Raw genomic sequence first — 18,332 nt, forward strand, 5'->3', positions numbered from 1 at the left:
GTGATAGTCAGGATGATGTTAATTAAACTAAGCAGTGACTCAGTATGATACAGTATGTTCGGAGTTCGCGCGGGTTTCTGTGAAAGTCCTTCCGACAAGTCTGTATGCTGCCGCATGGACCTTGTAGTTCTGGAACGCTGTGATACCAGTGTGACACCACCCAGATTCATCATACAGAACTACAACAGGCCAAACAAATGAACGCCATCGCATTTTGATCGAAGAACAAATGAATGGACGAGCAGATCAATTTAAGACCATTTAAATGTTTTTTATGACCTTGTATGGAAAATCCGGACGTTTTTATGTCTTTTTATGGCCTTAAATTCTTATTGTTAAATGTATGACTTTTTATGACCCCGCGGAAACCCTGTAAATGTTATTACTATGACAACCGGAATTAGAAACACTGACCGGAGTCTCGCAGTGATAAAATCACAGCATGTCAAAATACTTGAGACGTGGGAGAAGGGGCGGGGCTTCTAAGTCGTATCGTACATGTAATTTCACACTTACACATCTGTCAATCATTCTAGATTCCTATATGGATTTTCTCAATTCCCTTTTCTTCACATGGAAATTGATAGATTGTGTATTCGAGTAGAAACCGAGTGAGAAACAAGATTGAAACTTGTAAATAAACCACCGCAGACACGATGCCAGTTTTATATTTTCATTTAATGCGACTTTTTCAAAGCCAGAAATCTTTAAACGGTTCAACAACTTTAAACAACTTAAAAAGTTACAAAACAAATGTTGGGACGAGAAGCAGAGCTTTTTCGCTTGTTCTCAGAGTTTGCACAGTGCAGTGTGTGTTTTTACTGTACGGATCATGCGCATGGGGGGAAATCGTGAAACAGATATGTGCATTGAAACCCCAGAAAACTTCTAAAAAAAAAAACACTGGGCAAGGTTATGATAGAAAAAAACAAACAAACTACACGCTAACTCTGTCTCAATCTCGATCTCAGTTATCAGTTGCAGGAAAAAGAAAAAAAAAGGGAGGAAGGAAGGACAAAAAGGATGTTTATTAATTTTGTAAAACTGCATTTTAGTGGATGAAGAAACAAATATCATGCTGAAAAGTTCAACACAGACTGCATCAAAGAAAAAAAATAAATCCACCATGCCGACGTCGGGAGTGAACCTCGAACAATGTATACAATCTAAAGCTGAACAAAATGTCCAAAATAATAAATGTGAAAGAAAGACAGAGAGGGTGGTGGTTCAAGACTGGGGAGGAGACAGCTGGGCTTTCCTCATGGAACGTAGAGCTTTTTCCCTCAGGTGCTTCTCCAAATCATCCAGACTGTCCTCTACTTCACTCTCTGATTCCTTCAGGAAAGGTAGCATTAATTAAAATCTGATCTGTGTTAGTTACATGTTCGCATACAGAGCAGTAGAACAAACTTTAATCATTAATAACACACACACACACACACACACAACACCCCGTGCTTGGATAATTACTCCTGAGACTCTACAATCACACACTATACACACACTCAAAATCTCTCTCTCTAATTCGACCTCTAAACATCTTCGTGAGATTACAAATGTTGGGAAGAAAGGAGCAGAGATTTTTGTTTGTGTGTGTAGTCTGTGCGTCGCTAATCTAACCAGAGAACGAAGCATGCACGGTGTCACGGTTCACTGAATAACATGCTGTTTAGATTGGGCTGAGCTTTAGAAGTGTGTTGAACAGGCCACGCCCTCATGCGACCTGCTAGCACGAACGTCGGTTTCAGCGGATCAGAAGTGCACACTTCACCTTTTTCTGACTGGGTTCGTGCTCTTCCTCCGTCCGGACGTTTTCCTGGCCGTCCCCTGACGGAGCGGCGCCGCCTTTCTCCTTCTTGTGCTTCTTGTGTTTCTTGTGTTTCTTCTCCTTCTTGTGTTTCTTCTCCTTCTTTTTCTTCTTTTTCTTGCCGCCGTCTATGTCAGAGTTCTAAACGGTTTTGAGAGAGAGTTGCGTTCAGTTTTAGAGAAAAACACATTAGTAAAGGGTTAATAACCGTCACACAAATAAGGCATGTGGCACAATCCTGGACGGTTTAAGATAACAGCTCCCCTGATGCCAGATCTGATGATCATATGATCAGATCTTTAACTACCGAGACACTTTTTCCCAAACAAAGTGACAAAGTCAGCACAGATGATCACAGACACTATAATACTGGTTTCTATATTTGGCTGAAGATTTATTTGGTTTTTTCTTCCTGGGGTTTTTCCGAGATGCAATATATTAAATGAGACGTATATTACCTTGTTGGGGGAAGGGCTTGGAGAGGCACTGCTGGCCTTCTTAGCCGGAGGTGGGGGAGAGCCGCTGGCCGAGCGAGCGGGGGACGGAGAGGGGGACGCAGACGCCGGCCTCTTGAGAGACACGGGGGCTGCCGCTGAGGATGCTGGGAAATGATCAGGTGAGGCAGAGCGAGAACGAGATGACTGTCTTCTCATTGGCCGTGGGCTCTGAGAATCTCTGTAAAAAGACGAGAGAGAGAGAGAGAGAGAGAGAGAGACAGAGAGAGAGACAGAGAGAGAGAGTTAGGACATTTTGGTTTCAGTCTGGTTTGTTGTATTTGATTACAGACAGATTGATGTGCACTCTTAGCAGGATTCCAGTATTAAGGGACTGTACTTTTATTTATTCTGGAAATAATCTCAGTGCCCAGTTATATAACGCTGTATAAATGCTTTAAATCACAAACACATTCCACCTCTCATCCTAGGAGTTTTCCTTTATTTAACTGAACTGAATCCAAACGCTGCCCTAATTACATTCACTCTGTGCTTTTCACACCATTTCACACCTCTGACACTCAGTAAAGACATTATGTGTAATGCTGAGAGTGTGAACACACACACGCACACACTAAACTGTGTAACACAGCTTTAAAGTTATTTAAATATCCAACCAAACCGGATGCATGCAAGAGATCATTCCAAGTAAAAAGCAAAACCAGGTAAACGCACGTTTATACCAATAATGTGTTTAACACAAATACCTTAATTGTTAAAAGCCTGCTCACCTCTGCAAGTTCCGTGGCTCAGGTGTACGAGACACCCTGCGAATGGCTCTGCCGTGAGACGGAGACTGGCCCCGCCGCTGCGGGGACGACCCTGCAGCCGGGTACCTGCCTTGCGGGCTGCTCTGACGTCCTGAGGACATCGGGGGGCTACGGCGTGAGCGTGGAGGGGGAGAGGAAGACGAGCGTGGACTGCTACGCTTCGGAGGAGCAGGTAAAGGAGAAGGGCGTCTCTTGTGAGCAGGAAGAGGCGATGGGCTGTAGCGCCGCTGGATGGGCGGTGAATAGCGGCGAGGAGGGGGCGAAGGCGACCTGTAAAGACACAACACAATGTGTATCGACTTCTGGCATCAGAAGAAAAAAAAAATCTCTAACTTTCTACAAAATTTAAATTCTCTCTCATTAGTTCAGGATGCAGAATTTATTTATTTTTAATCCTATATGAATGTAATACCTGCGTCTGGGTGGAGGCGATGGTGACCTACGCCGTCTGGGTGAAGGTGAGCGGTGACGACGAGGAGATGGAGATCGTCTCTTTCTGATGGAAAAAGTCATGAGAATTAAATGTTTCCATCTGAATTGCGGAATACGTTTACAGCATTTAGGAGACGCCCTTATATCCAGAGCGACATATACAATTGAGGGTTAAGGGCCTTGCTCAGGGGCCCAGCAGTGACAGCTTGGTGGACGTAGGAATCAAACTCACAACCTTCTGATTGGTAGCCCAACACCTTAGCCACTAGGCTACCACATCCCGTGTACGCTGCGCTACTTTTATTAACCCTTTACTGAAGACAAACAAACCGGCACCTCGGTGGTGATATGTCTCTGTGCCGTCTCCTAGGTGACACGGGTGAGTGACTCCGCCTCCTCCTGATGTCCCCGTTCCTTGCTGGTTGCCCTCTGCCCATTCTCCTCTGCCCTTCATCCTCGGAGGACGAGGAGGATGATCCGGTATCTAAATGGAGGGCACATGTTAATACCACATACCCATCTTCTGTTAGAATAGTAAAACTAGAAAGACAAAACAACAACCTGAAGACGACTGCTGGTTCTGTCTACGATACTGCCGTCGCTGTTGGACTGAATCGACCGCAGCCCCCTTCCCCAATTTATCCTCCTCTGTAACACAGCAGTGGGGTCTCGTTAGTCAAAACACACAAACATCCCAAGTCTATTAGTTAACTAGATTGGATTTTCGTTGTGTGTCAGAAAGTCTGATGCGTGTTAGTACACAAAAGTGCATAAACAAGCAAACAAGTCAATCGTACGTACCGGATTCGGAGAGGTCTGATCGTCTGGGTTTAGGAGCAGGAGAAGGCGACTCGTTTCTTCCAGCAGGTCGCCGAGCCGAACCTGAATTTCACAATATGTATTAAAGTTAATACTCTAATTATAAGTTAACAGATCAGAGAAATTTGTGTTTTTAGGAAAACAAAAGTGTTTTGAGAGAGAGAGAGAGAGAGAGACAGGAAGAAAGAGAGAGACAGAGAGACAGAGAGAGAAAAAAGAGAGAGAAAGAGAGAGAGACAGAGAGAGATGTACCTGAGGGGCTGCGGCGCCTCCTGCTGGGGCTGGATGATGTATCAGTGCGGCGTGGCTGCTTCCTGGGTGGTGTGATAGAGCTGCGTTTAGTTGGCTTCTTATGAGGTGAGCGTGAAGAAGAGCTGCCTGAAGACGAGCGAGAGCGTGAACGCCGCCTGGCAGAGAGAAAGAGGACGGCAAATAAAGACGATATTCAAATATGTAATAATGATAATCATATACAGAATGAAGCACGAACCTACACTTCACTAACACATTAAAGACAATACATTCATTTTCTACCGCTTATCCGAACTACCTCGGGTCACAGGGAGCCTGTGCCTATCTCAGGCGTCATCGGGCATCAAGGCAGGATACACCCTGGACGGAGTGCCAACCCATCACAGGGCACACACACACACACACTCTCATTCACTCACACAATCACACACTACGGACAATTTTCCGGAGATGCCAATCAACCTAACATGCACGTCTTTGGACCGGGGGAGGAAACCGGAGTAACCGGAGGAAACCCCCGAGGCACGGGGAGAACATGCAAACTCCACACACACAAGGAGGAGGCGGGAATCGAACCCACAACCCTGGAGGTGTGAGGCGAACGTGCTAACCACTAAGCCACCGTGACCCCCTAAAGACAATTATACTTCATTTCTGCTAACACTCAAAAGGAGACGTACCTGCGGGCAGGAGAGCGGCTCCGTCTGTGTCTGGGAGGAGGTGGTCTCCTTGGAGGACTCCTGCGTCTGGGGGACATGCGTCTCCTCGGGCTCGGTTTGCGCCGAGGTGAGTATGACCTGTGATGAAAAGGTAAACACGTTATGAAGGACGACCAGACTGATAGTGAAGCTTACAGGACAGTGTCAAGGTGCACAAACTCATACACACACACACACATTCCTACAAACAGAACAAACTTTGACTTACCTAGATCGTGACCGGTGGCGACGTCGTGGCCGAGGCGAGCGAGACCGTGTGCGATGGCGTGGACGATCTCTGCGTCCATCTTTCTCCCGATCTCTCTCTCTATCTCTCGGTTTCGGTTTGTCCTCCGTCTTTGCGGGTTTCTCAGGAGACACGTCCTTAGGAACTTCAGCCACCAAATCCAGCTTTGTTTCGTTTGTCAGATCACTGAACATGAAAGGAAGAAGGAATTTAGGACTTAAAGACATTCACCGACACAGCCGAGGACCGTGGACGGCTCTTAATTACAACAAATTAATAATGTTTTCCTGATTTCTGCCATAGTCACCTGGTGGAGGAAGCCTCCTGGACCAGAGGTTCTGGTTTGGAGCTCTCTGATTGGTCGGGCTCAGGTTGAGGCTCGGGTTTGTTGCTGGGTGGACTGGGCAGGGGCAGGGCCGGTGGGCTGGGTTTGCGTCGAGGTGAACGAGAGTGGCTGCGTTTCCTTTCGCGCTTCGCAGGTGAACGGGATTTTCTCCTGGAGACAAAAAGACTGGAGGGTTGTTTAAAGCCGTAATATACATACAAACAAATGACTTATTTTGCAAAGTAAAAAAAAAACCAAAATACAACCAAAGCATCTATTATTTAAACTCACCGTTTGGGACTCCGGGACTGAGCTTTCTCTTTGCTCTCTCTCTCTTTCTTATCTTCATCTACCTTTTTCAATACCGCCAGTGACTCCTGTTCAAACAGATAAACAAGCATTTAACAGAAATAATATAGGAGTAAAACAATGGCACAGGATGGGAAGTCATTAAATATAGGACCGCATCCTTCAACAAGATGAACCGATCGCTCAGAACTGATCGACGTAAATCTGCACAGTTACAGATCAGAATCGAGGTGAAGCGACGACTTGCTAAGATGGAAGTTTGCTAATCTGGTAGCCCTCAATAGCTCTTCATTACCTTTAGATACTCGAGCCAGCGACAGGCGACTGGTCAGGTTCCTACACAGAGCTGCGCTGTAGACAACAGCAACTTTAGGCAAATGAGGGACGGCAGTGACGAAATGACTGTCTCGAACACAACCTCCTCAGACTAGTGCGCTGTCTTTTCGGTTCTCTTCATAAATCTAGTTTTCAACTAGGGCTGGGCGATACGGCTGAAATCTGCATCACGATATTACAGTGTTACATTTCGGTTGATATCGATAACTATAGATATTTTTTTGACCCAATTCAAATAAGGACCAGGAGAAAAATATTACATTTAAACATTTTTATTTTAAACTTAACCTTCCTCTGATCGTAATCCCCTCAGTTATTAAGACAGAAATGTCAACAAGCAGGAAAACTCACACAATTATAATGTAAACATAAGTCTAAAGTCACAATGAACACTTAACTGTTATCTCTTAACGTTTAAGGTGCAAAATGAAAGAAAACGTAAGAAATGCTTAATAAAGTGTAATAAAATAGTGCAAAGTGTTGAATATAAACGGGGACAACGGTCTTGCATAATTTGCAGACTACATTGGTGTGACTACGGTCAGACTTATAATATCCAAAAACCTGCCGTACTGGCGAGCTGACTTCCTCTCTTATTTACAATTTTCTCACTCGCTGCGGCTCATTTTCTGCTCATCAGTCGCCGGTTACAGAAGAGGAATCCATCAGACCAGCACGACACAACAATATGGCGCAAACAAACACGATACTGTTACGATTGCCTGTTAGCGTGCCTCTCCCTACATTGCTAGGTTACTAGTGAGCGAGTGCCTTTGTTAATACAACCAAACTTGCTTCGCAACCTGTTTCATTCCGACAAAGAATCAAAAAACATCGAACACATTTTTTATTGATATCGATCACGATTTTATTGAGATCGATCGCGATACATATCGTTATCGTTTTATCGCCCAGCCCTAGTTTCACCTGCAGTTAGACAACTTTTGGTGATTTTATAATTTATGGTTTCAGCTTATCTGGTCATATCGGACCACTCGTTAAACATGTATGTTATGAAAAAATAAATAGAAACATTGTTGACGTCTTTAGACTTTTTTTTTTTTTTTTAACAGCTAGCATGTGATAAGAGACAGTGTCCTTTACACAGATATAATCGTTTTACTCCCATCTCTGACCTGTCTGAGCTTGATCTCCTCTTTCTTCTGCTCGAGAAAGGCGGACGGGATCCCGGCGATGTTCTCCTGCGCGCTCAGCAGCAAGGGCCAGAGGTCCTTCATGAACTCGCGTGCGTTCTTCCCGTTCAGGAAACCGGTCAGGTTAATCTGCATCATCTTACCGTCTGGGTTCTACAACACACATCGGGGACGGAGAGAGAGAGCAGAGTGGTGGGGAGAGGGGAGCTTAATACGGCGACAGGAAATGACGGCAAACGACAAAAAAAAACAAAAAAAAAACAAAAGGACGGGCTCTGATGGTCAAACCTAACGCTTTACAGCAAATATATAAAATCTAGTATTTACGATAAGGAGTTTGCTGTTGGATTTATTATTCAATCTGTCTTGCAGAATATTCTTAACTAGTTGTAAGCATGCATTACTTCTGGTTTCTGGCCTGTAGAAAAAAAAAAAAATAGAATAGAGCCCTCCTTGTAGACAGAAACACACATTATAATGAATAGAAATGATAATGAGACCAGAACTCCTTGCACTGCAAGATAGGTTGAAAAGCTTTGCCCCGCCTCCCTCTACCTCCCCTAACTGTTGGGACACAGCAACAATAAATCCACAATACAGAGTGTGTCAAAAACCCCAAAGAGCCAAAGTACAGTCCGGAAGTACACCGTCTTCAGTGTGTGCGCATCCTCGGGGCTGTGGGATTGGAGCGCCCGCCGCTCCTGCACAGACAGGGACGCTCCGATTGGCTCGCTTCCGCCTCCCTACTGCTTGTGACTCAACCACCTTGAGTATAATGTTATATCACTTATCTAAATTGCAAGAGACGAACAAGCAATAATGAGTACACAGGACATGGGAGGAAAAAAAAATTTTTTTTTCTTTCTTTACTTTTCTTTCATTGAAGTCAGAACTAATTCAAGTGCAGAAATACAGTTAAAAATATCATCTCGGTTGTTTAAACCTTTGTTAACAGTGAACAAATGAGCCATTTAATACCACTACGGCTCCATTTCAGCCTGCGTCTTTATTAAAATGCCCAACAAAGATCTTGTCGTTGCCCCTCGTCCTGCACGGCCACTGTTTAAAATCTACAGAACTTTGTGCAGACTGATCGAACGTCCAGTGATGAGTTTAAAGGTATAATTCATCCTGCGCATGGACACGGTAATGTATTTATACCACAGTGCTGCTGAATCCTGGTGCTCATCGGAAGCTGCTGATACACAGTTAATGATTACATCCACACGCTCGTTCTAAAACGTTATCCCTTCCATAGCAACAGCTCATTTGTGAAGATTAACTAAATTAATTAAAAATCAAGGAAGGAGTCTCCGGTGTCGGCCCTTCGTCACTGCAGTGTTTAAGAAACATCTTTCGGAAGCTTTTTGGTGGTTTCTTGGTTTCAGTTGTTTCTATACAGAGATGTTTACTGAACATTTACTGAAGGAGTCTCCAGTCCCAGATGTTTACGGTGTCGTATTAAGCTTGACTATTTACGTGTTTCTCTGCAGCATGACGAGCCGTGTTGTTTTTGTCTCGTTAACTTCAGACAGTCTGGTGAGGGGAAGATTGTTTATAGCTGTTGGGACGTGACGTGAACCGACGTAACGGTAAATAGATCAAAACGTACGACGTGTCAACGTTTAAAGAGTTCCCGAGGCGTCTATAACGAGATTATAGCTGAACGGTCATCGTATTCAGTGTCGTAACAGACAGTTACACCGTACAAACCAGGAGTTGCTTTATGGTGATTCGTTACATTTAATAATTAGATTAATCTTTTAATAATTAGATAAACACGTTCATTCTGTTATGTGTAAATGTTCCAGTGACAGGATTATTTTTAATGATTAAAACCTTATTTTATTATTTAATCATTGAATCACCTTTTCTTTAAAAAGCATTACAAAGTATAAGATCATCAAATCTCTTTATACGTAAACAATTCCTATTTCTAAACTAAATTTCTTTTTTAATTCAAAATTTCAATCTTTTGTTCGTTCCAGGATTAGCTGCGTGTCCTCCGATATCCGATCCACCCTCTGGCTTCTCCTGGTCCCTAACGCCGGCCTTCGAACCTGCGGCATCTCTAACGATCACGTGTTACAAACAAACGAGGATTGTGTTCTTCACGTGTTAAAAGCGCCTTGATGGAAACGCTGCTCGTGAGCCTAACGTAACACTTACACTTTCTAATCATTTAAAGACAAAAACACAAAGTGTTACAAGAAACGTTTATAAAAGCAAAAATGGAGGGGAAAAAAAAGCACAGGAATGATTGTTTAGATCTGTTTTTGCTGTCATTATATTATCTTTATAAAGAGAACAAACTTGAGATATTTTACAATTAAAAAGAATAAATAAATAAACTGAAAAATTTCCTTTAGCAAATTTATAAAAAGTTTTTTTTTTTTTTACAGAATAATAATACTAATAATAATAACATCAAACCAATAAACCATTAGTACCAAGTCCACCCACCCCCTCCCCCCAAACTGTACTCTACACGTTTATAGCTTTTTTTTTTTTGGTGTTTTGTCTTTCCCCCCCTTTCGCTCGTGTGTATATTTCCACTTAAAAACGTCACCCCTGTAAATGAAGAGAATACAAACAAAGTGACACGATTCATCACTGACATAATGCCAAGCCCTGATCGAAAACTCACCTCAAAGACACAAAGCTCATGATGAAGGGAGACCTGGGGTTCAGCGAGACTTTGGGCTCAGCTGAGATCTAATTAGGTTGTTGGTGCTATACTTCAGTTGCAAGGAATAACATCCATATTGGTTCAGGCCTTTTAAATCATAAATCACATCATCATTAGAAACAAAGTGCCGGGCAGAAGACACGCTGATACACATCACAGCATCTTGAGAAAGTACCAAACCAATACCTAACCAAACCAAACCATTTCTTTACCCAGTGCTAGCACAACATTACTTGTGCCTCTTGTCTTTTCTTTCTTTTTTTTTTAATTTTTGGGTCTTGTTACAGTACATTTTTTTTTTTTTAAGTTAAATGTCTGATTTCTGATGCATTCACTTCTCTCCAAAAAAAAACCCTGGCACTTATCCGAGTACAAAAAGAAGAAGAGGAGAATCAGGGGAATGGAAATGGGTGGGTACCTTCTCCTCCAGCTGGTTGAAGACGAACTCGACCACGACGTCGTCCTCGAAGCCGAGGATCTCGGTGACACGCTGCGTGATCCATGGCTTGATGACCTCCAGGTTTACTTTCGTCATGTCCACCTGTGTTCAGAGTTGTCCGATAAATAAAATAAGCAAAGATGAGAAATAAATCGATTCTATTTACACTGTGGACAGCAAATACAGTGGCGTGCAAAAGTATTTACACCCTCTTCCTTCGATTTATAATTGGCCCTACATTTGAAATTCACACACACACACACATATGCGCACACACGCGCACGCACACACACGCACGCACACATCCCTGAAGAGGAAATGAGGGGAGTGGATATGAAGAGGAAGGAGCATTATAAGGAAGTTAGAGATATCAGAAATAGGGTGTAAATAATGGTTAAGAGGTTGTACACCTACAGCAGAATCTCTTATCCTGAGTGACTTACATTAATCTCTTTTATATAACTGAGTAATAGAGGGTTAGGGGCCTCCCTCAGGGGCCCAACAGTAAGTCTGGTGCTAAAACTCCCTCTAAACACTGATGAATCTTTCAAGACCTGATTCAACACAGTCAGGAACCTGAATGCTCCACTAGTTAAACACCAACAGGACCAGGTTACTGCGTACCTTTTTCTCCAGACATTCTGCAAACTTCAGCTGCTTCAACAACTTCTTATGTTTATTACTGAAGCGGTTGTCCTGCTCCGCACTGGTGCCCTGCAAAAAGAAGGGTGCCATTACTTATTAACACTGACCTGACAGGAGGACGGGGTGGGGTGGGTGGGACAGAGGTTTTAAATGTATAAACCAAACAGATCAGGAGATTATTACTAAAAATCAACAAATTGTAAAAATTCATTTTAAATGTATAAACAATTACCAAAAATTAAAACCACCAAATTTAACTAAATCACAAATTTCACACACGACAAATAAAAATAAAATGATTTAATTCTATTTATATTATTTTAGTCACCAACGTTGATGTATTTAAATCAGAATAGTTTAATTTCCACACAGTAAATAATTTATTTTTAAACAAAAGATAAATCACATTTAAATAATAATTATATAATTTATACAATAATTGTACAAGTCATTTATGTGTGAAACGTTTAGTGCACATTAGACTTTAATCATCTGTAAACATGTGATTTAATCTGATTAACACAAGTAAACATTGTTAATAATAAAGTAACACACCGTTAAATCCCCTGACATTAAACCCTCCCGTTAATAACTCACTATAAACTCAACACAAACTCATCTGTGTGTCGATAATAATCACATTATACATTAATATAAACATTAAGTTTAAAACCTTCAGATAGTTTGAGAAACACGACGGAGGATAAAAACTTTAACGTTAAACATTATTCAGTATGTATTAGGTGCGCGCGCACACACACACTTATAATAACACACACACCTTAATATAAAAGGTATTCAACAGAAACAGGCCTGTGCTACACAATGCTAACGCCTCACACACACACTCTCCCGCACACACACACACTCTCCCGCACACACACACACTCTCCCGCACACACACACACACTCCCGCACACACACACACACTCCCGCACACACACACACACACACACTCCCGCACACACACACACACACTCACTCTCTCGCGCGCGCACACACACACACACACACTCACTCTCTCGCGCGCGCACACACACACTCACTCTCTCGCGCGCGCACACACACACTCACTCTCTCGCGCGCGCACACACACACACTCACTCTCTCGCGCGCGCACACACACACTCACTCTCTCGCGCGCGCACACACACACTCACTCTCTCGCGCGCGCACACACACACTCACTCTCTCGCGCGCGCACACACACACTCACTCTCTCGCGCGCGCACACACACACTCACTCTCTCTCGCGCGCGCACACACACACTCACTCTCTCTCGCGCGCGCACACACACACTCACTCTCTCTCGCGCGCGCACACACACTCACTCTCGCGCGCGCGCACACACACACTCACTCTCGCGCGCGCGCACACACACACTCACTCTCGCGCGCGCGCACACACACACTCACTCTCGCGCGCGCGCACACACACACTCACTCTCGCGCGCGCGCACACACACACTCTCGCGCGCACACACACACACAGGCCTGTGCTACACAATGCTAACGCCTCGCGCACACACACGCTCTCTCACACACAGGCCTGTGCTACACAATGCTAACGCCTCGCGCGCGCACACACACACACACACACACAAATATAAAGGGTATCTAACAGAAACAGGCCTGTGCTAACAATGCTAACGCCTCGCGCACACCGTCCGCCATTTTGTCCAACCTGCTTAAACCCCACAGGTTTATAAACACACAGTAATTATAAAATGCAGCTAATAATCAAACCCCACACAATCCGGTCAGATAAAAACACACATTTGTCCCTTTAAAACGTTATAACACACGCGGTAAATGTTACTTACGCGGAAAAACCCCGCGTCCATTTTATAACCGTCAGCAAGACGAACGACAGCGCGCGTAGAGACAAGCTAACACATCCCACAATGCACCGCGGCGCCTCTCAGATCGCTCTTCTGCCTCCGTCACTTCCGGATGGAGCCGCCTGCGTTGTGGCGTCATCAACCAGCGCCATAGCTGCTGCCTCATTATTCAGTTTTTTAACTCACAAAATCTGTGCCAGAGCAATAAATTATATTATATTGTTCAATAGCTTCATGTGAATGTAAAACAAAACGATAATAATAAATGAAAAAGCATAGAGAATCAAAACCACTGACTAATAAAGTTTCTTGTTTTGAAAGTGTCAACTTATTAAAGGTGAAAGTGTAATATAACTGTATACATGATGTGTGTAAGAGTGTGTGTATCTTCACCATCACACTAATATGTGTGTTCTTATGCTGTAACAGTTTTACAGCCTGTTCACTGACAACACCTGCTCAGAACATGTAGTCTAGGCCACTGCTTCTCACACTGGGGGCCCTGAGATGGTGCCAGGGGCCCCAGTTCACTGACAACACCTGCTCAGAACAAGTAGTCTTGGTTTTAGTGCTTCCACATTCTAATGCTGATGCCCAAAGGGTATTTTTGATGGTCGGTTTGAACAAAACCTCAACACGAAACAGCTTGTCTCTGGACGGGACATTGTCCTCAATCATGACCCTAAAAATGTCTGGGCTTGTGCTGAACTGTTTTAAACAGGAGCAACATTACAAATGATAAAGGAGTCCAAAAAGGCAACAAACACTTACAATAAACACCACCAGTCATAATCTCTCTCTCTCTCTCTCTCTCTCTCTCTCTCTCTCTCTCTCTCTCTCTCTCTCTCTCACACACACACACACACACACACACAAACACACACACACACATATCTATATATATATATATATATATATATATATATATATATATATATATATTCTTTACTACCGTTCACTACCGTTCTAATGTACCTTAATTACAGTAAATGATAAATGATACAAGTCTTTTGCATTGTATCTCTATATTAAGACATTTCGATGCAGAAATTAGAGCAGTCTATGGCTAAAATAATCGTATGATTTCTGTTTCAAATGATAAGCTGTGTACTCTTTTTATCTATATAAAATAAATATCTTTTTTTTAGATAAACCCATTAAACAGTAACAGAGGTTTTAGAAAAAAAAAACATTGTGGAAACTGGACATATGGCACTGAATGTAATGTCAAAAAGGTTTCAGCACATCCCTTTATACTAACACCAAATACAAGGTTGAAGTGGACACTGTTTTCTATTTAAGTAGTCAGTTCATTAAATACTGATGCAAATACCCTATTTCAACTGTAGAGAGCACTCATTGCTCATTTCTAAAAAAAATGCAGCGCATTGAATCGACTAATTTGACCTCTTACCCAATAGCAATATGGTGTGTTTTTTGTTTATTGTTGTTATTACGAATTGTAAAACTATTTATTTCTTGATGAAATCCTATTAACAATATACTTATTAGGCCCATTGAATAAATAGTAATAAAATTAAGATGTGACACATTGTCTGAACTTTGTAATAAAAATGCATGTTATTAAACTAAATGTCTTCTCTTTTAAATTAATTATAATATATCCCATGCATATAAATCAGGCAAATCAAACAAGTGAATTATGTCCTACAACTAGTTCATAGTATTTATTTATTTATGTATTCATTAATTAATTAATCAATTAATCGATTAATTAATTAAAGGTATTTAGCAGAAGCCTTTATTCAGAGCAACTTATATTTATCTCTTTTATCTAGCTAAGCAGTTGAGAGTTAAAGTTAAAGATCTTGCTCAAGGACCCAGTAGAGACAGTATGGCAGTACTGGGATTTGAACTCACAACATTCCCCTCAGAAATTCAATGACTAATCAGTACCTGATTGGGAAGCTGAAACTATTTACTTGACAAACACCTCTGAAACTGAATCCTGAACTTCCGGATTGGGAACATCATCTCCAGCACCATCACACTGAACACGGGAACCCCTCAGGGCTGCGTGCTCAGTCCACTGCTGTTCACTCTGCTGACTCACAACTGTGCAGCAATGCACAGATCGAACCATATTATCAAGTTTTCCTTATTATTATGTTTGTCTCTGAATGCTGATAAAACCAAAGAGATGGTTGTTGACTTCTGGAGAGCACAGAGCAACCACTGCCCGCTTAACATCTATGGATCATCTGTAGAGATCGTCAAGAGCACCAAATTTCCTGGTGTTCATCTAGCGGAGAACTTCTCCTGGTCACTCAACACCAGCTCCATCACCAAGAAAGCCCAGCAGCATCTCTACTTCTTATGAAGACTGAGAAAGGCACATCTCTCTCCCCCCTTCCTGACTACTTTTTACAGAGGGACCATTGAGAGTATTCTGAGCAGCTGCATCACTGTCTGGATTGGGAACTGCACCATCTCAGATCGCAAGACCCTGCAATCGATAGTGAGGACAGCCAAGAAGATCATTGGCGTCTCTCTTCATTTACACCACACATTGCATCCGCAAAGTCAACAGCATTGTGGATGACCTCACACACTTTTCACCCTCCTGCCATCTGGAAAACGGTACAGAAGCTGTCTTTTGACCTGCACTTGTAGATGCCCTTATAGGGACTCACTTTGGAGACAGGGCCGCAGGGCAGTATTCCAACATGATAACAACCCCAAACGACCCCAGACCCACCTATAAGAGTTTAGGTCTCCAGACCTAAACTCTTTTGAGCATCTGTGGGGCATCCTCAAATGGAAGGTAAAGGAGCACAAGGTCTCTAACATCCACCAGCTCCGTGAGGTTGTCATGGAGGAGTGGAAGAGGACTCCAGTGGAAACCTGTGAAGCTCTGGTGAACTCTATGCCCAAGAGAATTAAGGCAGTGCTGGAAAATATTGTTTTCACTTTTGTGGCCAGCAGTTTAGACATTAATGGCTGTGTGTTGAGTTATTTTGAGGGGACAGCAAATTTACACTGATAAAAAAGATAAAATAAAGATAAAATAAAATATTTATAAAAATGTGCAGGGTGTACTCACTTCTGTGATGTTATGGTAACATTACAGTGACATTTATGTGGTCCATGATGACCCTCTTGCATTTTAACATATCCTTAAACTTTCCTTAAGAACCATATGTATGCCAAAATGCTAACTGTGCACACATGACAGTACCATTTTACCCTTTGTTGTGTTTGTCCACAGAAGCACTAATTTGCCAACATTGCCATAATTCCATACAAGTTACAATGTCTCTCTTCAGACTTTTGTTTAACTACATGGAGTGAGCCAGTCTATTTCTCAGCTGTTTCTTGTCTTTACTGTTCTGCATAGGCCAGCCAGGTCCAAGGCTTTGACTGCAGTGGTTAGGCCATTCCTGATATGAGACAGTGTAGATAGTTGATTGAAATTGTTAAACTTCTTACTGTAGACAGTTTCAGTCTTTAACATATTTTAGTTATTAAATATTTGTACAGACTGGTCAAAGCTATGTGCCACCATGACCTTTAGTTGGCCTTAATTGCTGCCTGACCAGCATTTATTAACAGTGTGGGAAATTTTCTGGTAAATTATACAGTGAGTGGGTCATTACATTTGTTAAGGCCCAGGAAGAACATGGGTAAAGTCACGAATATAGAAAAGTAAAAGACACCTACATACACACACTTAGGAATAAAAACACATACACACGAAGGAATAAGGCTCAATGCTGCTCAAACACTTCTTCGTTATGAAATAAGGTTTAACACATCGCTTAGGATGTTGAGTTCTTCTGTTAACATGCCATGGAGCTTGAGTGGCTTGTGTGCTTGTGAATGAAGATGAGAAGGAAGGAGTTTGGGGAGCCTGAGTAGTGAAAACAGAAGCTTGGGTAGAGACATCAACCCTCTCAGCAGCAGAAGAATCATTAAATCACTAAATCTTTAGTGTAAAGAATAATGATTTAAGTGAGAGGGCCAGCAACAGGTAAAGAAAACAGGTAGCGTGTCGACTTTATCCAGAAATCATTTAAAAAAACAGATGAATTGCAGCTGGAAAAAATACATACATAGTGATTAAAAAATACATAGTGAATTTCATTAAGCACATACAGCCACTGTTCACATGAACAGGATTTGTACATTCAGTTAAATAAGCAACCGGACAAGGAAGAACAAGAAGAAGAAAAAAGAGAACTATATAGGAAAGAATGTTGGTAATCATTAAGGAATCATTCAAGGACGAACATACATACCCATGGCAGAATGAGAGTTGTGTTGAAAAAAGGCTCAGAGTAAGAATAAAGATTACAGCAAAGAAAACAGCTTAAAAACACCATTGCCTGATGATGTAGAAAATGAGCCTATAGCCTGTTGAGGTGGGAATGGGCCTACAAGTTAAAGATAATAGATTATTTGGGTAAAAAGGTATATAGGTAAAACAGTGACCATTTAAATATAATGGAAAATTTCTGGAGGCCACCGGAATGAGTACGTGAGCTGAATTTTCATTAGTAATGAGAAGGAGGGGGTGGAAAAAAGGGTCCACGTCTGAACTGTATATAAGGCCCGAGTAGCCTGCGGTATTTACGTGCAAGTATCGTCTACTGGATAAACTTGTATCCCTTGTACCAGCTGGTTTGTTTGCTGTCTTTGTGACTGCCAATAAACCTACCTCAACTGAATCCAGTCTTTGTGAGTGTGGCTGATCATTTCTTCTTTGAAATTCAACTTAGCATTATTGTTTAAACTTATAGTCAGATTGCAGCATGGGCCAATGTAGGTTGGAGAGGAGTTTGTCCTACAACAACAATTGTGCAATATGTATGCATTTCAACAGTAGTGTTTTACTTAATTGCACTTGTATTAGTGCTTGCAATGGCATGCTGGCTCAGTGGGTAGAAATGTCACCTCACAGCAAGAAGTACATTTACATTTACAGCATTTGGCAGATGCCCTTATTCAGAGCGACTATAAATTGTTCTTAGGTTTGAATGTGTGTGTGTCTGTGTGTGTTAGTTTAGTGATGGAGTATATTTACAAAGTACATGCTAGGATACATTCAAGTACTT

At 42.2% G+C, this 18,332-nt stretch overlaps 1 protein-coding gene across 4 annotated transcripts; it reads right to left on the reverse strand.

Moving 5' to 3' along the window:
• Nucleotides 1-659: 659 nt before the first annotated feature.
• Nucleotides 660-13,376, reverse strand: srrm1 (serine/arginine repetitive matrix 1). 4 transcript variants are annotated; one of them, XM_060880632.1, is made up of 17 exons: nt 13,240-13,376; nt 11,396-11,485; nt 10,751-10,873; nt 7,626-7,796; nt 6,136-6,221; nt 5,827-6,015; nt 5,502-5,705; nt 5,255-5,371; nt 4,575-4,729; nt 4,305-4,385; nt 4,065-4,151; nt 3,840-3,987; nt 3,484-3,567; nt 3,033-3,341; nt 2,266-2,482; nt 1,772-1,948; nt 660-1,328 (listed from the first exon to the last, which is right to left on the reverse strand). In XM_060880632.1, the coding sequence occupies exons 1-17, from the start codon at nt 13,258-13,260 to the stop codon at nt 1,317-1,319; spliced, it is 2,271 nt and encodes a 756-aa protein (XP_060736615.1). In that variant the 5' UTR covers nt 13,261-13,376; the 3' UTR covers nt 660-1,316. The 4 variants fall into 4 exon arrangements, with proteins under 4 accessions (XP_060736615.1, XP_060736614.1, XP_060736617.1 ...); XM_060880631.1 differs by having other exon boundaries at nt 660-1,335; XM_060880634.1 differs by lacking the exons at nt 10,751-10,873; nt 11,396-11,485; nt 13,240-13,376 and adding an exon at nt 10,291-10,699 and having other exon boundaries at nt 660-1,335.
• Between the last annotated feature and the right edge of the window lie 4,956 nt (nt 13,377-18,332).

The sequence above is a fragment of the Tachysurus vachellii genome, chromosome 10 (assembly GCF_030014155.1).
Source record: "Tachysurus vachellii isolate PV-2020 chromosome 10, HZAU_Pvac_v1, whole genome shotgun sequence".
In the NCBI taxonomy this organism is placed as follows: Eukaryota; Metazoa; Chordata; class Actinopteri; order Siluriformes; family Bagridae; genus Tachysurus; species Tachysurus vachellii.